We start from the raw sequence: 24,491 nt of genomic DNA, 5'->3' as shown, positions 1-24,491 counted from the left end.
ACGGGGCCCGGGCCCGCTCCCCTCCGGCGGGCCCTCCCCGTGCGGCTGCGTGAAGCCGGGCGCCATCAGCAGGGCACCCAGCGCTGCCGCCACCGCCGCCACCAGCCCCGCCGCCGCCGCCATGTCGCTGCGCTCCGCCCCGGGGCGGTGCCGCCGCCACCACCGCACTGCGCCGCCGCGGCGGGGCCGAGGAGCGCGGTCGGTCCTTCCCTCCCCCCCGTCCCCCCGCGGCTGCTGCGTTTTCCGGGGTCAGGCGTCCAGAAAACCAGGAGGGTGAGCAGCGAGGCGAGCGTCGAGCTTGAAGGCGCTTTTGACGTGCACCTCTGCCACGCGTGGCCGCTGGCGTAGGCTGCAGGGTTTGCGAGGCAACTGTGCCTGCAGTGAAAAGGCCCCACAGACGTTCATCCCCGGGCTGGGAGGAGGGTCCTGCTTAGCCTCCGGCTTTCACGGAGAATGCAGGAGGCACCGCCATGGAAAAGAAACCGCACTTTGTTCGGAGGGAGTTTCCTCCCAGGGAGGTGCCTTCCGTCTCGTTGGCATTACTGCTTGCGGCTGTCCTGCTCCTTAATGCCCTTCTCTACCTGTACATCAACAAGTTTTACATCTCTTCGGAACGTGCTGAAACAGACCCCAGCCTCTGCCCTATCGGGTACTTCAAATTGGGAGCGGTGAAGAACTGTTCCCCGTGGCTCTCCTGCGAAGCCATAAATAGGGAAGTCAGGAAACTCAAGTGTGTTGGTGAAGGTGCTGTGAAAAAGGTGGGTTTGGTTTTCCTTTCTTCTCTCCTGTGGATAAAGAGCTTTCACTGATTGCTGGCTAAATAATGCCCATACTGCTGTTATAATTATCCTCACAGCAGCTAATTACTGTAGACGTCCAGGGGCATAGGGCTACTGATAAGGTGCACGGAACAGGTAGGAGAGCGTGACCGGAGCCCTGGGCCGCCTCCCTGACACCAAATGACATCCAGCTACACAAGCAAAATCACAAAGATTGGTGAAGCGCTTGTGGAGCATGGTACAATCGTGGCAGAGTAAGACTGGCTGGTTGGGTGGTATGAAATAATTTAATGCATCTGTATTGCCCATTCCAAAGAAAACTTGGGAAATTGTGATGTAATTATGACATTGGTAAGGGCTTGCTTTGACAGGTACATGGCCCTAACCTAAAGGCTTGGCTGTGCATGGTGACTGTAATTTGCAGTTGTGACTAAGCAGTCACTTGGAGGTCAGTGGCAGCTGGTAACAGTCAGTAGAAGAAGGCTCTCCACCTGTCTTACATGTCTCTTGTGTGTTCTCAGGCCTTCCTTTCTGAGTGGAAGGAAAACAAAGTGGTTCTTTCACAGCTCACCAACTCAGAGCTGAAGGAGGACTTTCTCCACGGACTGGAGATGCTGAAAGCACTTCAAAGCAAGCACGTTGTCCGGCTGCTTGGCTACTGTGAGCAGCAGTTCACAATCCTCACTGAGTACCATCCTCTAGGCTCCCTGAGGGGCCTGAATGAAACTCTCCACATCCCCAAGTACAAGGGCATGAACACCTGGCATCGCAGGTTGATGCTTGCTATAGACTATGTGAGCATCATTCGGTACCTGCACAGAAGCCCTCTGGGCACCTTAGTGATGTGCGACTCAAATGACCTGGACAAGGTCCTTTCTCAGTATCTCCTAACAAGTGACTTTCGCATCCTGGTGAATGATTTGGACGCTTTGCCTCTTGTGAACAGGAGTGCTGGCAGGCTGGTGAAGTGTGGTCATCGGGAGCTCTGGGGTGACTTTGTAGCTCCTGAGCAGCGTTGGCCCTATGGAGAGGAGGTGCCATTCGAGGATGACCTCATGCCTCCCTATGATGAGAAAACAGACATCTGGAAAATCCCAGATGTCTCTAATTTTTTCTTGGGCCACGTTGAAGGAAGCGACATTGTGCGACTGCATTTGTTTGACATCCATGCAGCATGTAAGAAGAAGGACCCGGCTGAAAGGCCTTCTGCCCAAGAGGTCTTAGACACCTACAGGAAAGTTTTAACTCTGCTTATTCGGGAGGCGGCCATGCCTGGAACTAGGGAAATGTTATAGAGAATCATGAGACAAACAACATACTGAAGTTGATGTTCTTCATATTTATTTAGCTTGCCTGAAGGGCAAAATGTCTGTCCCCAAAACTGAGAAGAAAAGCACAACTGAACTTGTACCTTTTGATTAAAAAAAAAAATCCACCCAATGCTGGAGCTGTGCAAGCTTCCCACTGGCATGTTTAATCTATCATTGGAAGAGAAGGAGGGAGAGAAATGAAGTGTGGGTGCAGGGGGAAATCTATTCCTTAATAAATTTTCTTTTGCAACATTTGCACAAAAAAACTTAAAAATTACAGGAAAAGAGTTAAAAAAAAATATTGGTCCACTCAAACTGATTGGCAGAGGACTGGAGAGCAGAGACCATGGCATGCCGCCCACAGGCTTTGTACTGATTCCTGTGGCTTTGGCCCATGTCTCATCCACAAAGCCCTAACCCACTTCCCCATGGAGTAAAAACAGTGGTGACTCAGAAAGGAGTACCCCAGTTCACTTCAGATTTTGGTGAACCCCGATGCCAGAGCCCCAACAGCAGTCTGTCCCTGCTGGATGGGGAATAGGTTGGTTTTGGAGCTGTACGACCATTGCTCTGTGGGCCCTGTATCCCACACCAGCAAGCACGTGGCCACTTTGTAAGCAAGCAGATCCAGAAGAGACTGCTTACAGACCCGTGCTCTTGCTTTTCAAGCCTTTGCCCCATGGTATTCTCAGATGGGCTCTTTGGAGATGAAGCTTTTTTAATCCACAGAAATCCTGAGCACTTTGGAACAGAGAGCTGAAGCGTGTCTTTTTTTCATTCACTTATCCTTGCTGAGTGTCATTGTGACTCGATGGAAGGGGGGAGAACAAGGGACTGAAAGAGAACGTGACTTCCTTCCGCAGAAATGATCGTGAGACATGAGCTTTGGAAAATTAAAGCCCTATATTTAGAGCATACAACTCTATTGGGTCTGAATTCAAAGCCCACTAAGCATAAAGAAAGGCTGCTTTTTTGCTCAGTGTGTTTAGGTGAAAGCTTTTGGTACCTACATGGATGTTACAGCCTGGTACCGACAGCTGGCAAAGAAGAATAATGATGCCATAATCCAGCAGTAGGCTCTGTTTGGTGGGATTGGGATGTACTTGTTCTCTCGGTGAAAAAACAGGAATAGTACGGATGAGACACATGGGCTCTACCATTATGCACCTGAGGACTTTCTGTTCTGTGGACTAGGTCTTTGAAAGGGGCCTGGGACAACTTATATGTTGTCACCATTTAAGGCTGGGCGGGCGTTTAAATGGATGGCAGATGCTCTCTGTTAACCTTCTCCTTCCCCAGAGGAGAAAGGAAAAGAGAAAAGGGAGACTTAGGGGTTGGAAAGTTAAAACAGTTTTAATAAACAATAACAAGGAAAAGGAAAAGTATAATAAATAATGAACTGTATACAAAACTGCTACTGAGCTCCCTCCAACGACAACCACGTCACCGCTGACATTACAGGGCAGGTGCTGGGTTGTCCCGAAGCAGACGCGGCAGCAGGCGGGAACCAGATTCAGGAGCAAAGGCAGAAGCACGGACAGGGTCCTCCCAGGATGTCAGCCACAGGGGAAGAGAGCACAACCCTTGTGGTCCCCCAGGTTTAACTGAGTATATCACGTGGGTGGGATGGAATACCCCGTTGGTCAGTTCGGGTCATCTGTCCTGTCCGCCCCTCCCCACAGGTGCAGCACTCTACAGCCCCTTCCTCTGTGGGACAGAGAGACCCAACAGGGACCCTAGTTCCCACGGCAACAGGCGTGTGTAGTCAACTTCAGAAAAGTACTCACTTAAAAGAAACTTAACTGAAAAGTCTCTCCTAGTCCAAACCAGGACACATGTTTTGACTTCAGAGGTGATTTGTAAGCAGAGAAGTACATGGTCCTTTCTGCTGAAGAGTTTGGTTCTATTCTTTGCTGTGCTGATATTCCTCTTCACCTAAACAAGCCATGTTACGACTGCACTGAGAACACACAGTCAGTTTGTATACATAATGTTCAAACGCATGTGTGTTCTATTGCTACCAAAATTTTATTATAAATGGGAAAACTTTCCTGCAAATGATTAAATTCATACCTGATTTCATACAATGCCAGCAGAAGCCCTTTAAAGGCTGCTCATTATGGCTTTCCTTTCCCTCTGGGCGGTCTGTTTTCTTAAATTAGCTGATTTTTGCCATTTTTCACTTACGCAGTCCTTCCTGGCAGCTTTCCTGCTCATGTTGTCAGGAAGCAAAGCTCAGAAGTTATAGTCTCCAAAAGAGAATAATGATTTTGGATGCTTCGTATTTGTTTTGGACTTTGACTCAAAACACCTTAAAGAAGCCTAGGAAAAAAGAATGCTCTCTCTGTTGTAATTGCATCATCCAGCCCATGAACTCTTTGAGTTCTTATTATTAGGGTTAGAGTTCTACAGTTCCAGCATGAATCCAGGATGTGCCACAGATGGAAAAGCATCCTGTTACAGCTCCTCAAAGCCAAAAATCAAGCTCTGAAGGGCCAAGAGTCAAATCTTTTGCATGTGCCCCCAGCAATAACTTGTTACCTCTTGTTAGCCATCATGCATACTTGAAAGAAAAATCAGCATCTGATGTCTGTGAAGTAAACATACCATGTGTTTTTTATGAGAGTAGCAAGGACAGACAAGAAGAACCTGCCAAGCTTCTTATACTGGTTGGTCTCTTTCAGTTAAGGCAAGCTTCTGCTTGGATTCTTGCTCTGTTGTGTACTGTTACACCTTGCAAACAGCCATGTTGATTTCACAGAGTGAAAAACAAATGAGGACAAATTCTGGTTCTGAATGATTATCTTGCCGCAGAGATGTCTCTCTGTTCCTGGATGAAATAGTTACAATTTTTTTTAAGAAAAGGTATCTCCCTAAACATTCACCCTGAGCACTGGGTCCTCCACATGTCTCTTCCCCATTCCCTCTCCTTCCACTTGTGTGTTGTCCAGTGTCGTATTTCAGCAGGAATAAATTACATTTGTTCTGAATACAGCATAATGGCGCTTCAAAGTTTCTTTTTTGAGATGTTGTTTCTGTCTATGAGGAAACACTAGATGGCAGCATGAAGGTCAGCTTAGCACTAGTTATTAGCAGTTTCAGCCTCTCCTGCCCAAACATAGCCAGGATCTGTACTTGGAGCCAGTATTTTGCTAGCAAATGCCCATAAACCCCTAAAAGATCTCATTGTGTTTGCCTTAGCGAGTTTGTAGTAACAAGACAGATAGATATAAGGGCTGTCAGAAGAGCCACACATGCCAGCTGAAGGGGCTACTTCCCCTTTAACTTGCTCATGGTATTTGTGTACGTTACTGTCCCTTTTAATCTCAACCTGGTGCAAACTCAACCAAGTTTGAGTGTCACCTCCTTCCAGTCTGTCAGTAAAATCAGAGGAGTTTGCACCCTCTCCATCTTTCTGTTCTCCCCCACTAACCCCTTCCACAATCTTAAGATTGCATGAATCCTGTCCTTCTCACATTTCCAGCTTCTTTTCCCTTAAAGGGAAGAGGCAAGGCCTCACAGAGGGGGGAAAAGAGGCAGGACAGCCCTACATGCAGTTGCCTCCTCCCCTCCCAATTCTGTCTGCTGGGCATTCCAGTTTTCACCACCAATGACAGCCTTGGATAAACATTCGGGGGCTTTGCTGCCTCAGTACAAGCAGCTCGTATGTCTGGTGGAAAACATCAAAGCATGAAGAGCAGAGAGAGGCCTGTTCACAGCTGGAAGCCTGCAAGCCCCACTCTCCTCATCCACTCCCCACCCAGCTCTAGACCAGTGGACATGACCTCTCCTGCCAAAACCACTGCCACAGCTCTGCCTAACCTCAACAACAGCTACTGGTTCTCATGTCAAGCATAAATCAAGGGCCTCACATTCCCTGTCCTTTCCCACAAAAGATTCTTCTCCTGGGATGGTTATTGCCAGGTTTCCTATTGTATCCCTGTTCCTCAATCCCAAAAGTCCAGCCAAAGAAGCTGCACAAAGACGCAGGCCACACAAGGAGAAGGACTGCTACTGGTGCTCGTCTCCTTCAGAAAACTTCAGAGGAGGTTCCCCAAACCACCCTAGGTGGTCAGTGTCAAGGCAGATATGGTCCCAGTGGTCCCAGGGCTTTTGTTTGCTGCCATCACCAATATGGTCTTGGGTCTGGCCCCTTGCCCAGGGACAGGACAACCCTTTTGCTGAGGTCAGTGATCTGCACCACCTTACCTTTCCCTTTTGGGCAATGCCTCCTCTGCCATCCCTGCAGCAGTCCCACAGCACATCCTGCCCACCCCATCCGACCAGTTAAACAAAGAACCAAAGCAGAGACCGTCTCCCAGACTCCAGAAGTAGCACCTGGTTCCCAGACTGAACCCCTCTGGGACACTGCTGTGCCAGCAGTGGAGGAGACAGGGAGACCTAGGACATGCCAGCTGAGCCTCCTGACAGTCCGGCTGCAGATGCCAACTGTGTCAGGGTACCTGAACCCACTACTGGTAGGGTATGCTCTACCCTTAGTCCAATGCTGTTGCCAAAACAAATTCCCAGTGGATTTCCCAGTAACGTTTAGCCCTTACCAGGTAGGTTTGTACCCCAGGATACAGAATGGAAACAGCCTGTCTCAGAGCAGAGTCCCAGATTCAGTTCAAACCCACTGCTCCTTTCTTTTTCTCCTGAGAGTCATCCAAAGAATAGCAGTGTCAAGGTTATGCTGTTTTCATTTCCAAGCTGCCTGCTGGCTGTGGGCTTCTAGGTGGCTCAAGTCTCATGTAGCGTGTTTCCCTTTGTGTGCCGTGGGTTTCAGACTGCGTCCTAAAAGCACTCCTAGAATGCTAAATGCCGTACAGGTGAGCAGCCTTTATGGCAACTCATCTGTGTGTTCGACACCATCAGATGTAAAGAGCATTGCATGCATATCCACACCAGCTGCTAGGTAGGTCTAGGTAAATGCTGAGGAAATGAAATGGACACAACCTATTTAATTGAACAGGGTTTAGGGTTTTTTTTTTCTTTTTTGAAGGATACTTTTAAAATCTGTTACTCTGTATTCAATAGAGTGGTAACTATTAAATGTATCAGAAGTTTAGAATACCACACAAACTTTTTGAAATTCTATCAATCACAAGCTCTAAAACAATATTTTCCTTTGGTGCCACATAAACAAAACATAAGATCATTATCTTTGTGAAACAGAGGCAGTGCTGTTTGCCAAATATAATTTGTGAGATATTTGGCAGAATTTGCAACTGTAAACCGATTCTATCATTATGACTGCAATGTCTTACCAACAGTCAAGAGACCCTGGGAACAAGAAAAAAGTGGTTCTCAAGTTCTTCTAGCATGATATAATGCATATATTTGCAGAGTTCATCCAAATAAATTATATGCTAGATGGTACTTTTAAAAAAGAAAAAGGATTTTATGGTTTTATTTTAATTGAAATACTGTATACTTGAGATGACCACATGATTTCCAATAAGTGTCAGTCTGTGTTCTGAAGTCTATAATCCAGTATTTATCAGGATTAAATGGTGAATATATTTACGTTACAGTGACATTTATGTCTCAGCGATTTCTGATTCTGTTTAGCTCTGGGTAACTCGAAATCCATTAAAAATTATATATTTATATATAGAGACACACACAGATTCTTTGGCCATAATTTTCAAAAGAACAAGCTTACTGTTAGATTCCAGCATTCACATTTTGTATAGGAAGTAACTGGATTTTCAAAACTGACAATATTCAGTAGCTTTCAGTCAAATTTATAGTAGTTGCTGGATGCTAAGGGCTTTTGAAAAGTGAATTCTTTCCTTGGAAGACCTGTTTCAGCAATTTTCTTGATAAATCTATGGGACCAAAGTGGGTGCTTTTATCAAGTACACACTAGATTTCTTTGTGGAATGAACAAAGTTCCCACTTCTGTAAAAACTGGGATTTTTTTTTAATTAAGTCACACAGCTATGTGTTTTTCTCCCCAAGAGCTGGATCCTGTGAGGGGTTGTGCCTGACCCATGGCTGAAACTCCCCTGGCTAATTTGCTACTGTGTAATGTTAAAAATCTAGCCGCTAAGATTGGGTGTCCATTAGCTACGTTTTGCCAGAATAGCTTATGCCAATGCCATATATTACTATTATATATTATTTGTTTGGTGCCTACATGCTTTGGTCACAGGCCAGGATCCTGGAGGTCAGGTGTTATACAGGCACAGCACAAAATGACAGTCCTTTCCCTACAAGCAGCTTTAGTAGCTTAGAAAAAAGAAAACATCTGATGTCCTCATGCATTAACAGCATGCACAAGCATTGGTTGTCCCATCCCACCTCATCCAAGCTACAAGTAAATATGCTACATAATCTACACAGACAGGTCACACCATTTCTTGTGCACAAAACGACAACTGCAAGGCCTGACTTTGCTCTGACCAAATTCAACAGCAGCTTGCATTCCCATTTCTGAAGGTGTTTCAGGAGCCTAAGACTGAAAAAAAAGCCCAGGCTATAAAAGGAAACAACAGTGAACCAGGACAAGCTAACTTGGGCTTAAGAGTCACCAGCTTTGGTATTTGAACCAGATTCCTCAAGGAAGCCATGCAGAAGGCCTACACCCCCAGAACTCCTATTGCTACAGGCTACAAGTGGGAGATCACCCTTTTTCTCAGGTTTGCAAGACTGTCACACTCACTGCAGCGCCAGATGTTGTGCTCCTCAACCTAACCCTGTCCTACCCACTGCTTAACATTTGCTAACTTCAGAGGGGTATGTGGGGGAAGAAAATCTCTGTCTGCCTGTCTTCTAGGTTGGGGCTCGGTGGATTATCAATCAGAGCCTTAAATCAAGCATTTAAAACAAATCAGGCACCTCCTGAGTGCAGCAGTCTGTTCCTGCTTGCTGGTGGCTGCAGAGAAAACCCCAAGACCTGAAATCATGCTTTGTGGATGCAGGCCCTGGTTCCCTCCAGATGGGAAGCTGGGTGCAGAGTCCTGGTGCATTCCAGCCCCTTCCTGGGTTGTCCAGAGCAGAGCTGCAGGGTTAATACAAAAAGATACAGCTTAAATACAGCTTCTCTACACCCTGTACAAGGGAGCCTGATCTCAACTGAGATCTTGAGGTAGCAGTGAAATACAAAGAGCACCCAAGTTACTTACGTTTATTCTTTCTACTTTTCTTCCACAGACAAATAATGCTTTCTTGCCAGGCCTGTTAGCAGAAAAGTTCAACATACTAAAAAGCAAACAAAAAGCCTCAACTTCACGAGAAACTGTTTAAAATCCCTGTGAAACCATGTTTAATTAACTGTCTTGTGTCATGTTGCGTAAGTGAGAGACTCTTTTTTCTTTTCCTCTTAGTGGTTTCCACAGTTCTGTGCATGGGGGCCATCCCGATTTAATGACCTAGAATTATGTCTAATTGCTGTTCTACTCTTCTTTCCCACACCATGTGGGGCAAGGAACTTTTCTCATGATAACAGTACCTTAGCCTTTTATTTTTTTGTATTGTCATTTTCGTTCATGTCCTTTTATGCCCTGATCTGAGGCCTCTTAAATCTGTTCCATAGCATGGAAAGAAAATTACTTGGGTACATCTTGCATTGAGAAAACGGCTCCCCAAAGGACAGAGCTTCGCCAGGCTGGTTGGACATTTGCAAAGCGAGTGCCGTCCACGTGAGGTGACTAGACTCCCTCTACTCAGTGAAGGGTGAGAGCACTTCCTGTGCACAGGAGGACTCATTCTGAATGTTTGACATACGTTAGGTAAATCATGCCCTAAAAATACTTTGTTTTTTCCCCTTATTGTCTTATAAAGGGTGAAGACAAATAACTGCAACATAAGCACATACCCCAAATATGCGTAAAGCAAAGGGAGATGAACCATATCCATGACATCTACACTGTAATAGTTCCAGTACCTGAAGGAAGATATGGTAAAAGGAAGTATCAGGGCCAGAGGTGGATAGAAAGAAGCAGGAGAGGATAAAGGACAGCACTCTTAACCTATCATGTAGCTCAAACATGCCACATCAGGTAGTACAAAAAGAAAAAGTGTGCGTGCGTGTGTTAGAACATCCTCTGCCTAGTTAATCTGCATCTCATTAAGCAGTTCAGACAACTTTTCAATTTTCTAAACCAAAACGCTTGCTCTGCTCCACCTTTTCTGCCAAAACATAATCCTAGAGTTGTGCTTTTTGGCATCAGGAACATATGGAGCATAGGAGTAAGCTATGTTGGTCCAGCATCTGAATATCCAGCAACTCCCATTTTAGCACATAAAAAAAAAAAAAAAAAAAAAAGAGGCAAGATTTTTCTGAAAGTGCTGTTTCCATTTTGACAACCTGAACTGTCAAATTTAGTTCCTATGTGAAAAGCGAAAGCTCATGACAACCTGAACCTCTTTTTCTCTCGACACCACGCACTGCTGAGCTACATCCCACACGATTCCACTGCCACAGAGCGAGCACCAGCCCAGGCAGTGGAGGTGCTTTTGACTCCAGGCCTGCCAGGGGTTCAGAGCTGCTGAATTCACACCTCTGCCGGCCCTCTACCCGCCTGCGCGTTTCCCCTCGGACACCGGCACCCTGACAGCAAAAAGGCTCTTATATCCGCTGTGCCAGCATCCCCTGGGAGAGAAGCTGTCACCTGCCCATGTCCTCTCCCCCAGGGACTGGCAGCTAGACGGGAAATAGAAGGGGGTGGCAGTGGGGGGGCGCGGCCCGCGGCCCCTCCCCGCCCCCGTCAGGGCCGCCCCGAGATGGCGGCGGGGAGGCCGAGGCGCCGCACCCCACGCGGGCCCCGACGGCTCGCCTGACGTCACTTCCCGCCGCCCGCCCCCCCAACGGCCCTTCTCCCCCATGGCGGCGGCGGCGGCCGCGGGGGCGGGCGGCGGCGGCTCGGCGGGGCTGGGCGACAGCGGCGCCATCGACTACTCGGTGCACGAGGCGTGGAACGAGGCCACCAACGTGTACCTGCTGGCCGTGCTGGCCAGCCTCGCCCTCCTCGTCTACGCGCGGCGGTGAGGGGAGGCGGCGGGGAGGGTGGGCCGCGGGGGCGGGGCGAGGGCTCCCGCCGGGAAGCGGCCGCTCCGGCCCCACGTGCAGCCGTGCCGGCGGGGCCGGGCCGGGCCGGGCCTCTCACCGCCTTGCCCCCCCGCCCCCTGCAGGAACAAGAGGAGGATCATGCGCATCTTCACGCTGCCCCCAGCCGCCGAGACGCCGCCCGCGCCCAACTTCTACGACAGCATGAAGAAGATCCGGCTGCGGCAGCAGCTGGAGATGTACTCCATCGGTAAGGCCGAGCGAAGAGGGGGGCTCCCCTGGGCCCGCGGGCTCCTGGCGACGGTTCCTGCAGGGGTGGCCTCCCGCCTGTCTGTCCTCATGCGGTGGGGACACCAGGGCGCAGCCCCGGTCCTGTGGCACCGCGTAAGCGGAGGTTCTACAGAAGTGTGGGTCACAGGCTTGAGGCGTGAGGAAGTACGGAGTGAGGGAGCGGCCGGGGGATTCTCCTCTAGATGTCAAAACAGGTCTGATGTTGGAGTTAAGAAGAGCTGAGAATGTCTGAATATTGTCAAAACGTGGATGGATATGTAAGTTGAGAGGACTGTGGAATCATGAGTAATTCAACTTCATAAACTGAAAAGAAATGAGAATTTTACTGTACCAACAAATGTTGCCGCTCCCATCTTAATGTTGAAGGTCAGGATGGCAGTAGGGAAGAGCCCCATGCCTCTGATATTCCAGAGGTCCAGTTCAGAGCAACACTTGTACTTGCTTCACATCTGCCATACGTGCACACCTAGAGGGAATACAGGTGAGAAATACTTAATGAGTGGAAACCACCTTTTAAATGTAAAGATTTAATGTAAAGATTCTTAAACCAGGCCATTCTGTTCTGTAGGAACAAAAAAGGATCTTCTTAGTACAGAGGAATGCCCGCTGGCATTTGTTGGTGTTTGTTGTACCGCACACAACTGTTTGATCTCCCTTTGCCTTCCTAACCAGATTAATTTTGAAGTCAATGTAGTTGTTAGCTTGTGGCTTGTGTATTGTGGAGGAGATGAGAGATGTGGAGATCAACCGTGTGACTAATGAGTCGTTCAGGTCATCTGTAATAGTACTTCTGAAGCCATAGTCTTTAATTTTTTTTTTTTTAAATGAAAGGACCTGAATGGAATCATAGTTCTCTGCCATTAATTTACTAACATTTTGCTATGACTCTACTGTTCAGCCTTTCCAAGGCCATACGCTGAAGGACTAGTTCCATGTGGTGACTGAAACTTCCCCTTGTGTGCCTAAGCGGTGAAATTACATTCTCTAACCTTAAGTCTGTTTATTGATTGTTATCATATGTATACGTGTGTATATATATATAGATATGTATACATGCACACACATACATATACATATATATAATAAATGGTATAATCGGTGTTGATCGATGTTTCTTTTTTTTCAGCAAGGAAGTATGAACAGCAGCAGCAGCCACCAAAACAGACTGAAAGTGTACAGCTCTCAGTGGAATGAAGCCCACAATTGTAGGAACTCAGGATATATTTCCAGTGCTGATGGTAAGAGTCAGTGTGGAGCTGTTTTCAATGCCTCTTAATTGATACGAGGACTCTCCTAAAAACTTTGTTTTCTGTAGCTTTTCTCTGAGCCCCGTGAAGTAAACAGAGTGCCTACGGAAACATTCAGCATGAAAGTACCCACACCGGGCAGACCTGCTCAGAGAAACCTCTGAGGGTAGCGAAGTGCAGTCTTACCAGTGTTTTAAATTATTTCGCTCTCTGCTGGCACCTTGGAAATCAGCTCCTGCCTTTTCTGGTAACAGCACCCTAGAGAAAGCAAGGCAGTACCTATCTGCCTGGAAACCCTTTTGTTCCTTGATCACCTGTTGTTGGATTTGCTGAATGTGTTCAGTAAATGGGAATGAAGATAACTGTGGCCTTACTGCCTAGCAAAGGTGAACAGCTTAGAGAGCCCGGAGCGTCGCTGGCAGGAGTTGCAGAAAGATTCTGCTCTGTGTTTATGTGGAGGTTGCATATGCCATACTGTGAACCTTTCCTGGAGAAACTTCGAGAAGTACGCAGTGAACTGCATGTCTAGAAGACACTTAAAGCCAATACCATAATGTTAATAGCGAAGGTGGTTAGCTTAATTTCGTCCAATTGCTTTAAAGAATGTGATTGTCTATAAAAATTTGCATAAACAGGAAGATCATGGCTTATCCAGAAGAGACGTTGAACCCCAGTTACTTTTTTTCTTTCTAGGGAAATCACAAAATCAGTTAAAGAATGCTGCCGAAAGTACTTCCTAATAAAAGCATCTAATCATGAAAACTACTTGAAGCTGTGTAATTCCTAATGCTATATGCCTTGAGTAGGCCGAGTGGCGAACGGAACGCTAACAGTGCGGAGAGCTGGGAATGTATGCCCAGAAAGTTTTGGGTTTTTTTCCAATTCTGTGCTAAAATATATAAGTCTTAGAGCAGTGGTAAAGAGCACTGCAGCTCCATTCGGATATGAGGAAACTTGGCTTTGTTCACCAAGTCTTTATTAGATCGCAGTTGTCTGTCCTTGAGTGTCTGTAGGGACGGTAAAACGCGACCTGGGCCCCACTGACAGTGGCAGGAGGCAGCTGAGCGGGGCTCGGTTGGGTGAGCTCTGGCCATCTTGCCCTCCGTGCCGATGGCCCCTTCCGACAGCCTGCCCGCGCATAACCGAGGCGCGCAGAGCGTAGCCCAGCGGGGCCGAGGGCTGGCGGGAGGCGGCGCCGTTCCCACGCAGCGACGGGGAGGAGAAGGACGCGGGCAGACCCGGGCATGCCGGCGGCTCGGTTGCGCTGTCCGGCCTCCTCCCGCTGCCTTCTTCCCGCGTTGCTCCGGCCCCGCACGGCCTCCCCGTTACTCAGCGGCACTTACGCGGGACAGAGACCGGCGCCCGGCGGAGCCCCCTACCCGCGTCCCCGTTCCCCCCCCCCCCCCGGAAGCGAGGCCCTTCCGTCCCCGCAGCGCCGACCTCACTTCCTCCTGCCGCTTCCGCCTCCGGGCCGTGCCGGCTGCCGCTGCTGCCGCCGCCGCTGCTGCTCGGAGGCCGGGGGGCGCCCGCCGGGCGGTGAGTGGGGCCGCGGCGGGGCACGCGCGGGGGCGCCCCGCCCTCGCCTCTCCCCGCGCCCCGTCCGCGCAGAGGGGAGGGGAGGGGAGCGGAGCGGAGGGGGGCGCCTCACTGGCGGCGGCGCGGGGGGGGGCGATTGGCGGGGGCCGCCGTGAGGCGGGAAAGGGCCGCCTGAGGAGAAAGCGGGGGCGGGGAGGGCCGGGCCGGCGCCGGGGCCGGCTACGCTGGAGGCCCGGGGACAAGCTGCGTGCCGCCGGGCCGGGTGGGCTTTCCCCTCCGTCCTCCGCGGACGTCCTGCCCGGCTTCACCCGGCGGGCGCCGCAGCGTTGTCCCGGCGCGGGGCTCGTGGCCGTAGTGAGAGCTCAGCCCTGCTTCCCGCCAGCCCTGCCCTCCCGAGCGGTCAGCCGCGGAGCGGGCGGCGCGGCGGGATCCCTGCTAATGGCGCATCTCCTGTCGCGCTCGCCAGGGCTGCTGCCCTCAGCAGCCATCCGTGCGGCTCCATACATTTTAATAAAGCAGCGTGTCAAAATGAACCCGTTCTTTCCAGTTTACTAAACCCAGCCGTCTTTCTGTCTGTGGCTAATAATTTGACAGTTTTCCTCTCAGCTGAGCTGGAAGCACTGTGAAGCGCGTAGAAATCTCGAGCGGCTTGCAGCTCCGCTTGTGTTCGTGGACCTGAGGTAGTGGCACAAGTATCTCGCAAACTTACTTGTCAAGACAAAACATTTTTAAGGAGAAACAACAAAAGCAAAAGCTTTTCCAGGGCGCGTACCTTTTGTGTTTGCTAGGGCATTAGAAGAATGCTGCTTGAGCCATGGGCGAAGGGCAGGTAGTGGTGTGTTTTCCTGACTTAAAGTGCAGCTATTGAAGTTCTGTCCAGCAAAACTATACCTTGTTTTGTTGAGGTTTTTATATTTCAGTTTTACATTACAAGTACCTTTTGGGACAGAAGGTGCAGTCAGCTTTTGAAATTTTACCTCAGATTTCTGCAGTAATTTTTACCCGTTAATTCACAATATTACATGTAGAAAAAAGTGCTTTCTTTAATTGGTAGTAAAAAGTTGGTGCCTAAAAGCAAAGGCAGATAGGGTAGGGACAATAGATGTATTTTTTTTTTTTGCATCCATTCGTAGTAGTTGGGCTTGTAGGAACAGGAACGGATTCTCAAACTCTCGTGGAACTTTGTTCGTGCTAAATTATTAGATGTCTTGGATGGGGAAAGCTTGTGACCTTTAAAAAAACTGTGCCGAAGTTATCTTTAGTCACATTTATTTTTGAGAATACTGTACAAAGGCAAATCTTTCTAGCTTACGCAGTACTGTTTAAACAGCTATTATGATATATAGATTTAGTGGTGTCTGATCACACAAAGCATGCGAGGGAAGGCTTTCAAAGCAGTTAAAACTTTGCATCTATAAGGTACCACAAAAAAGCATTAACAAGTTGCTCTCAATTATAACTCAGATGTTTCTGAGAATCTGACCGCTCTGTTGCGTCCATGGGAGCTGCTGAACAGTCAGATCTTTGTAAACGCAGTCTTCAGATGGAGTTACAACCATGACTCTATAATCTCATGTGAAAACTATGGTCTTCTGTTAAGTGGTGGAAAAGTTCTCTCCTTATAACTAAAATGTGGCTGGCTAGGTTTTATGCTTAGTGCTGCATAGAAGATCAAAGCTTTTCAGATAGAGCTTTATAAATTCTGTGACAAGTCTCAAGAGGGTCTTAAATATTTCTAAGCTACGAGTGTGGCTGTGCTTAAAGCTGAAGACATTGTAAACTCTGTGGGCCTTGTAGTGAAAATATCTTCCCCTGTGCCATGAGCGTTTTGAGTTTCAGTCCAGTGTTACGTGCCTGGATAGTATGAATTGGCATGTGCCGGCTGAGCCCAGGTGAGAATGTAGCTTGTAGCAGCTGCTGTGGTGCCTTTAGCCATTAGAGTTACGAGTTTCAGCAGCGTGATGCTCAGGCGGTGGTAAACTTCTCTCAAACCTCCCTTCCAAAACTTCTATTGAGAAGACCCGCAGAGGCAGCCTTTGCTGTCCCGCTTGTACCACGGACACCAGTAGAAACTCTGAAAATGGGGAGAAGATCCCAGTGTCTTCGTCCAAGGATGGTTTGCAGGGCAGCTTCTTCAACGCACTGCAAAATTATTCATTGAGAATATTCTAACCTATGATGAATCTTTATGTAATTTGCATTTTGCATATATGATTAAGCAGCATTGGCAAAAAGCCCTGTGGCAGCACAGGGCTCTGGAATGTCTCCCTGTTGCCTGGGCAGTTTATTCACATTAGCTTACTTCCGTGAGCATAATCGCTCCTTTTAAAGTCCTCCTGAACTCAGGAGTGCCGCTGCTATTGAGCAAGCTGAAATTATACACGCTGCAGAGAGAAAGGTGGGTATGTTGCAACTTAACCTCTCTTTCGGAGGAATTGAAAAGATTTTGCTCCAGCCCTAATTTCTACATTAAAGAGATTAAAAATTGTCGCTACGTGCCTTCTTCAGTGGGGAAGAGGCACCTTGTTGGAAAATGTGTTATTAACTCGGTGATGTCTTTGGCTTGTTATGCCTGAAGAGCGGTAGCATTAGGAGGATGCTTGCTGACAAAGCACACTCTTCAGTCATGGTTGCTTACGCTCCGAATCGGAAGTAGTGACCAAAAGGCATTCCCTTTCCCCTCCAAACACTTAAACCATGTTTTAGTCATGGTAAGGAACCTGGGTGATGTCAGGTAGTTTATCAACGTGGTCACTCAAACAAAAAGGCGGCACTTGATCTTGTCCTCGAGACAGGGCTGCCACTGAAGAGCAGAAGGTTTCAGTGCCTCAGGCCCCTGGGAATGGAGGTAAGATCCTTTACTTTGCAGCCTCGTTTCTGTTGTGGCATCAGAGTTAAGGGCTAAGAACAAGTTTCTTGTAGTCTAACAAGCTCCATCAGAAATTGGTGTCACCTGGGTCAGTAGGACTCCCTGCTGGCTAAGGGACAGATACTGAGTATGGCCAGAGATACCGACTGCTGGCAGAACAGCCCAAAGCCAGCACAAATGTCTCATGAGAAGTCTGACGTCGGGGAGTGGAAATCAGTGCTACTTCTTCCGTAACAGGAGACAAGAAGGGAGGAAGAAAAAAAATTGCATGTTGTGTTAAGAGCAAAAGGCTCAGGATTTTTTTAGGCAGGAAAAATCCTGCCTTAATAACTTTTTTTCCAACTCTGATAAAAAAAGGCCAATAAAACTTCTCAGTGCTCGGTTGTCTCCGTGAAATCTGTGCTTACAAGGAAAAGGCTAAGAACCTTTTTAAGAATGAAGGTGCTTTGCCTGATTTTTGCAAGGAATGTCTAAGCTTTGGGTGTTACTGTAATAAAAATAATTCCTGATCTTTTGTGGAATATCTAAGCTCTGGGCGTTACTTTAATAAAAATAACTTCAAATTCCAAGATTAACAGAATTGCTAAAAGGAGTTAGTTCTCAATGAGAAAAACAGTAAACTGAATTTGGAATTTCTGAACCAAGCCCTCGAAGGCAATTTGTGGCAAAACTCCAGAAAAAGGAAAAAAACCTCATTTTTATAAAATAACTGAGAAAGAAGATATATGGTTATAGCTGGGCACTGCTTTAAAAAGTGATTCTGCCCTTGCAGAGGCTTAGGAATGAGATGTTTTAGGAGAGCTCGGTTTAATTTTAATCTAACAGTAAAATGAATTAAGAATCCTAAAAAGAGGCTGCTCAAATTAGGGATTTGCGGAAATTGAAGTGTGAGAAAATGCCTTACATTTGCACATCTGAAGAAAAACTTAGATCCCGAGTCTGCGAAGGAGTAGTCCCCTTCAGTTTCTGTCAGGCTGTCGGACTTGCTGGAACTGGTTTTAGTCATCCGTGATGTATAAAAGGTATGTGTGGATCTATAGCTTGCTCCTGAGAAAGACCAAGGTTTGGACAAGATTATAGAAACATTTGTCTTTTTTGTAATGGAATAGAACAAGTATTTTGAAAAGACTCGGCCAGCAGGAGGTCTGTATTACTTTCCAAAATATCCTCTGGATCATCCTGAAAACATAGTTTGTAATATGCTCTTGACTGACAGCGTAGGGTGTGATGCATAAATTCCTGAGCAGGAAAGATGTATGTTGGTTGTGCAATGGGAGACTCCATGTGATCTCGTTATTTATGGCACTTCTCTCAGATGTCTTTCTGGGACTCGAACAGCTGCTGTGAACTTTACCCAGCACAGAGTACTCGGTATGTTTGAACGACTCTATTTTGCCGTTGCTCAGATCGAACTTCTGTGACACAGGTTGTAAAAACAGAGCAAAACTTAGGGAACCCTTTTACTGGTTGATGAAAATCTTGAAGGGGAAAAAAAGGAAGGATATCATCTTCGGTAGCTTTGGTTGGTGGACATCAGGGAGTGATAGTTGAAGTCATCCTATTTCTTTATCCTGTAATATGGAAGGAAGAGTGGACTGACAAGAGGAAGACTTGCTTTTTCTTTTCAGAGGGAAGGTCAGAAGGGTAGAGGCAGAGGCACAGGCTTTTTCAATCTTAATCTCTTTTCTTCTTTACCATCTTGTTAAATGGCAGTAACTGTTGTTTGCAGGAACTTTCCCCCCCTTGCTTTGGTAAAGAGCTTTTGCTCGTTGTGCGTTTTGATATGTGGCAGCGCCATTGCTAAATAGATCCAAATCTACAGTCAGATAAGGCTTGGAATAATTGATGTACTTGGCTCAACTAAATAAGCGAGTTCACATGATCTGTAAGTGGCCAGCGGATTTTTTCTTAGGCAAAGTATGTGCTGCTTCTATGGCACATTTATTTAAAGCTAATTTTAGCACAACTGATTGAGAATTCTAGCAGCCAAAAATACCCTGGTTGAGTTCGTTAAAAGATTTCCTTACCCAAACTCTGTTTTTCTGTGTGACAAACAGAGAATATCACATCTTTTTTACTTCATATTCCGTAACAACCCAAAAGTGGTGAAAGCATTGCACTCAAGGCGTCCAAGATTACTTTTGCCACTGCTGATGGGAGAATTGTTCTGTATCATTACTGTCTTCTCTTTCAACCTCAGCAAATCCTGAAATGCCAAAGGCAAACCACTCGATGGCTGATCAGAGGTCCTGGAGATGCTGGTATACCAGTGCTATGAAACTTGTGGCTTGGACTGCTGTTTGAGCATTGCCTAAGAACATTGTAGAAGTACTCAGTTCAGTTTGTCGTCTTTACAACTCAGTTCAGTTTGTCGTCTTTACACGTGAGACAGAAGAACAGGAAGGCGTTTATGGCCTCTTAGAAAGAAAGTATTAAGATCATCGCTCTGAAACAGAGTTTCTAAGACTGCAGTGTAACTATTAAACAGCATGGGGAGGTTATTCAGAAGTATGCAATGGGGCAATTTAACTGCCATTATGAGACCTTTGAGTTTATTGACTCTAATCAGTATATGATACTCAAATAGAGAAAAAAGTTGCATGAGGTTGTATTTCTTAATGAGCTAACAGTTGGCAAAGTGGTGCCTTTTACCAGTTCTGTTAGTGCTATTTTGATCATTAAAGAGCTCCATTTTTTTATGGACCATAGGCTGGAACAGGAGTTTTCTCAACCGGTTGCTTGCCTGAAGATCCTTCTAAAGTGGGCTGAAAGGGTGTAATTTTCTTTTTGGTTGAGGCAAAGAAGTATTCTCTTGCCATAATTCACCAGTTCCAAGCCCATAATCAAGACACTTGCGGTAAAACAGTGATGGCTATGTGGTGTTTCTCACAGATGCTGTGAAAGTTTGTCATCTCCTTGGGAGGCCATCTTCCCATGAGATATCAGCCAGACCTACTCTTTCTCTCCTAAAGACTTTGAGATTGAGAACGTGTGGCCTGGGGTCCAAAGTTTTAGCTCCAGAGGCTGGGAGAAGAAAATGCAGCCCAAATAGTTACTGAAAACAGGACTATGTTTTAGGAAGATGGGAGGATCCAGAATCTCAAGTTTGCTTTAAGAGTCTCCCTTCCTTGTCTGCTGCTTGCATACATTGTTATATTTTTTTTTTTTCACCCAAGTTTGTTGAATGAAGGTGTGGCTTTATACTGTGATGCCTCTTGCAAGCGTGTGAGCAGAAACAGCCATGACTAATGGCACTGGAGCCTTAGTAAGTACTTGCATAATAATCATGATGAATACATCATGAGCTCATCCATAAGTAACAACATGGGCTAAAGTTATTGCACAGAGGAACCTGCAGCCCACAGGAACATCAGTCAAGAGCAAAATGGGATTGGTTTTGCTTGGTTGGACACTTATTCTTTATTCAGCCATGGAGATGGGAGGGGAATTCTTTCCTCGGTGGGAGAGGTTCCTGTGTGACCTCGAAAAGCCCAGCATGGTATGCTTCTTGTCCTTTTATAACTAAATTTATCAGAGTCTCAAGGGGGGGTCAAAGACCACAACACAGGGCAAAACACTTTGCTTATAGGGGTGGCAGCTCTGGAGTGGAAAACATCAGAAAAGTGAGATTGCAAGATCTGGAAGAGGGTGGGGCCTGGTGAAATTCTGGTGGAGCTCCCAGCTTCCAGCAGATCCCAGAAATGTAGCGTATAGAAATGTTGCTGGATAACTGATAGAAGTTGCTAAGTTGTTGCCTTAAAGGCCCTCAGATATGTTCCCGCTCTGTAACAGAGCACAGTATGTCATGGGAGTTTATGGTGCAAGCCAGGCTGGAGCCCTCAGAAGGGGAAGAGAAGTGGTTAATAGCTGTGCTAGTTCCCATAGTGCAAGAACAAAGGGATGTTTAAATTAAATTGAAAATCAGTGCATTTGAAACCTGGCATAATTATACCACATGATATTACTGAGGCCAAAAGTTTAGTCGGATTCCAAGCAGACCTGGACATTTATATATATAATGACAATGTCCAGAGTTGCAGTAAATAGGATTAAAAATAAATTAAGCATATAAACCTTCACACTAATTGATGAGGTCAGGAAGGAATTTCCCCTTTGAGTGAATTACATCATTGTTCACTACCCGAGCTGTTCCACCTTCTGAAGCATCTGGTCCTGATCACAGGAGGCAGGATTCTCAAACAGATGGACCAGCAATCTGACCTGTTGTAGCACTGCTTAGTTTACCCTGCCTGGGTAGGATCTTGTTGAAACGGTTTGAGAAGTGGTTTTTTTTTTTTTAGGGTTTTCTGAGGCCACCTGTACTGCAGTGTATGTCTACTTTTCCAGTTTCTCATTGGCGAAAGAGGAAAACTGTTGACCAAGAGCCTTTAAGGAACCCTGAGAAGTGCCTGCTAACATTTCAGCAGTAGCCTGAGTAAAGATGGAAGCTGTGATGGGCACATAAGGCATTGCTGTATTTCTCCATAGATTAAAAAGTAGCTATGTGAGCAGCTGAACTAGTGAAGATGAGTTTCCTGCAGCTTTCTCAGTTTTGGTGGCACTGTGGTATCTTAAACATCTTTCTTTCCATTACACAGCAGTACCGTTAGTGTCCCTGATTTTCCCAACAGCACAAGGCCTGAGCAGCCTCTCACCACCTTGTAGTTCTTGGGTATATGTAATCAAAACATGATGTCTCCTTGATGTTTGTGAACCAGGCATGTTGCTCAGAGGGGGCTGCCTCAGTTATTTATTCTGCAAGCCTGCTGTAGGCATTGAGCACCTGTGAAATCTCTATCATTTTTGCGTCAGATTAGGTTGAAATTGGCCTTACAATTTACGTTTCTGTGCATGGGACAGTTGGTGTGTGTTTCCTTGGGAAACAAGGGAAAATATCAGTCTTCCAAGTAAGTTGCCGTGGAATACTTTTTCTCTCAAAGCAATTAAGTGCATGAACAGTTACACCAAATAGTTGAGGCACGTGTGCCTTTAAAACATGCACTGTTTAATCTTAAGACTTTCCTCAAGGTATAAGGGGAAGGCTTCCTTGCCAAAATACTGTAATTGAGTTTAACAGTCTGGTAGGTTTCTGTGTTTTGTTACTGAGCTACAAATTCTTCTGCTGATGTTGGCTGCTATGAAGATCAAAGTTAGAAGTACCAGCCTGCCAGTAAATTGTCTCTTCAAAAGAAAACTGAAAATTCCTCAGTTGTTTCAGGTGACAGCCAGCGTCAGATCTTTTTGACAATTATTAATCTTTTTCTGCAGTTCTCGTTCTGCATGCAACAGTGAGCAGCCTGTATGTCTTGTAATCTGTATGGTGCATGTGCTGAGTGTAGACATCTGATTAACGAGTGAGGATGTCAATAATAAATTGAATTACTTGTCCACAGTTAATTTCTGGTGCTCAGAGAGAACATGGAGTTATGATGATTATGGAACAGTGAAATTGTGATTTCTGTTTCTTGTATACAGTGATCATCATGATAAAAGATTAAGGTTCACCGTGGTATAAAATAATTGAATGGTATGTGGACATGTTCTGGATGTCCTGCTGACGGGACACGTGTGGCTGCCTTGGCTTTTGTGCTCTGTAAGCTCTTGAAATCTGTGGTAGTTGCTTTTCCTGAGTAGGCAATAGCATGTTTCTCAATAGCAGGCATGATTACTGAGGCACAGGCTTTCAGGACTGTTTGCTTCGAAGCACTTTTGAGGGTAAGGACATCTTCAAGAGTTCAGAATTGAGGGAATATGTATTTTTCTTTGACATACAATCCCTGTACAGCAAATACATTTCTGTCCAGTTACTTAACAGCTATTGTTTCTGCAACACCCAGAACATCAGAGGGTTTCTTGCTTCGACTGTCCAAGGCTCAGTTATCTTCTCTACTGCAGTGTGCAAGAACCAAAGCCAAGACTTTTTTGTGCTTGGATGGGACCCTGTCCCTGCAGCTGTCCCTTATTTCTAGTGTAAGAGAGCTGAAACGACCCATCTTTCACTTGGAGTCGTTGGCGAAGGACTACGTCGTCTTTCTGAGTGAAGTGTGCCCCATGTATGGAGCATGCTGCTGTCAAGTACTTCTGCAGAAGAAAGGAGGATTTCAGAGGGGAGGTGGAATTCTGAGAATCAGGTAGCTGATAAGAGGTAGGATCTGCTCTGCCTCTGCTGGGAAGAGATTTTGGTGCTAATGTTTATTTAAAGATGGCCGTAGCCCTAAAAGGGAGAGCTAAATTGCTTTCATGCTTCTGTCTTACTGAGGGCTGGCTGGCAGAATGGTTTTGGTGCCTGCTTATCTGCCCTGAGGGCTTCATGGCTGGGGAGGCTGCAGAAATCGCTTTTCCCGCACCCCCTTGTTCAGCATTCGGGCAAAATCGTGAGTCAGGCAAATGGCTTGGGCTGTTTGTTTCGACGCAAGATGGCTGTGTCTCCATTTTACGGATGAGTCAACCCTCTGCCTTTCTGTTGTTAGACTCTGAACAGGGCTGCTCTTGGCTTTGGGCCCACTCGGTCACAAGTTTTGGATGGCAGAAACAGATAGGCAAGTCTCTTCCATCCCAACCCCAAACTTCATGACATGATTTCGGGGACAAATACAAGTTGAAAATACTTGAGGCTTTTGTCACCTTGTAATTAAACTGCTGTAGCGCAGAGGAAGTGTCTCCTCTGGAACCTGATAAGTGTGTAAAAACACAAATGTACTGTGGACGTTGCGTAGATTAAGGAGCAGTGGGGAAAGTAGAGGAGAAGCTTACATCTTCGTTTTTCATCTCAGTTGTGGGCTAGAGCTCTGCTTACTTGGACAAATGGGTCCTGGGTAAAGATAACTTGCATTGTTTTCAGTAGCAGATAAGTTAGTAGATGGGTCAGCGGTTTCTTTTAATTGAACTGGCTGCTGCAGACTAGTTCTGCAAGCTTGGCACCCGATGATGTTTTCCACAGTATGGAAGACTAGCTAGTACAGGATTTCTCCCGCTCGTCATGTCAGGAGCAGAGGTGCAGATTGGGAGATTTCATTGGTTACACCAATTTTGGCACACGATGTTTACATATCTAGTTTGGCAAAACTTTGCTTTTGTGAAAGGAACTAATTTCCTAAAAGGAACTTGAATGAAAGTTGGGATTTTATTAAAGACACAGAGGTATATTATTATTCATCTTTCCTTGCTTCATCCCTGTGATGTTTCCTGTTTTGCTTCTTGAGATACAGGTGTCATGATGAGGAGCTTCTCAGAAACAGAAGTGGATGATGAGTGGAGATGAAGAAATCATACATTTAAGAAGTTGGCTCAAGTTTCCGTTACAGGCATGGAAAGTTTCTGAGACCAAGCCATGAGAGAAGAACATGAGTAAAGAAGAGGGAGATGTAGACCCAGACTTTCTAGAAGGGATTGCAGGATTTGAGAGGACGCTACGCAAACATCACGTAGTTTGCTTGCTTATTCATT

General features: G+C 46.4%; 3 protein-coding genes across 5 annotated transcripts in view; all 3 read left to right on the top strand.

Moving 5' to 3' along the window:
- The first annotated feature begins 257 nt into the window (after window positions 1-257).
- POMK (protein O-mannose kinase) lies at window positions 258-5,051 on the top strand. Of its 2 annotated transcripts, none has more exons than XM_068403454.1 (2): window positions 258-758; window positions 1,346-5,051. In XM_068403454.1, exons 1-2 carry the CDS (start codon window positions 471-473, stop codon window positions 2,072-2,074), a joined length of 1,017 nt encoding a protein of 338 aa, XP_068259555.1. In that variant the 5' UTR covers window positions 258-470; the 3' UTR covers window positions 2,075-5,051. The 2 variants fall into 2 exon arrangements, with proteins under 2 accessions (XP_068259555.1, XP_068259554.1); XM_068403453.1 differs by having other exon boundaries at window positions 1,301-5,051.
- Window positions 5,052-10,903: 5,852 nt separating this feature from the next.
- SMIM19 (small integral membrane protein 19) lies at window positions 10,904-13,402 on the top strand. Of its 2 annotated transcripts, none has more exons than XM_068403531.1 (4): window positions 10,904-11,080; window positions 11,228-11,352; window positions 12,520-12,631; window positions 13,334-13,402. In XM_068403531.1, the coding sequence occupies exons 1-3, from the start codon at window positions 10,920-10,922 to the stop codon at window positions 12,585-12,587; spliced, it is 354 nt and encodes a 117-aa protein (XP_068259632.1). In that variant the 5' UTR covers window positions 10,904-10,919; the 3' UTR covers window positions 12,588-12,631; window positions 13,334-13,402. The 2 variants fall into 2 exon arrangements, with proteins under 2 accessions (XP_068259632.1, XP_068259631.1); XM_068403530.1 differs by having other exon boundaries at window positions 12,709-13,402.
- A 470-nt stretch (window positions 13,403-13,872) lies between these two features.
- Window positions 13,873-24,491, top strand: part of SLC20A2 (solute carrier family 20 member 2) — a 59,173-nt gene continuing 48,554 nt past the window's right edge. The window contains exon 1 of the mRNA XM_068404292.1: window positions 13,873-14,176. The gene's annotated coding sequence lies outside the window, so the exon portion shown is untranslated. The remainder of the gene's footprint in view (window positions 14,177-24,491) is intronic.

Source organism: Nyctibius grandis, chromosome 6 (genome assembly GCF_013368605.1).
Source record: "Nyctibius grandis isolate bNycGra1 chromosome 6, bNycGra1.pri, whole genome shotgun sequence".
Classification (NCBI taxonomy): domain Eukaryota; kingdom Metazoa; phylum Chordata; class Aves; order Nyctibiiformes; family Nyctibiidae; genus Nyctibius; species Nyctibius grandis.
The sequence above is the reverse complement of the archived record's forward strand: the minus strand, read 5'-3'. Positions and strand labels throughout refer to the sequence as shown.

Coding starts and splice junctions, on each gene's coding strand:
- POMK (XM_068403453.1), top strand. CDS start 471: ATGGAAAAGAAACCGCACTTTGTTCGGAGGGAGTTTCCTCCCAGGGAG. Junction 759..1,300: donor GTGAAGGTGCTGTGAAAAAG/GTGGGTTTGGTT, acceptor GTGTGTTCTCAG/GCCTTCCTTTCTGAGTGGAA.
- SMIM19 (XM_068403531.1), top strand. CDS start 10,920: ATGGCGGCGGCGGCGGCCGCGGGGGCGGGCGGCGGCGGCTCGGCGGGG. Junction 11,081..11,227: donor CTCCTCGTCTACGCGCGGCG/GTGAGGGGAGGC, acceptor CGCCCCCTGCAG/GAACAAGAGGAGGATCATGC. Junction 11,353..12,519: donor GCTGGAGATGTACTCCATCG/GTAAGGCCGAGC, acceptor CTTTTTTTTCAG/CAAGGAAGTATGAACAGCAG.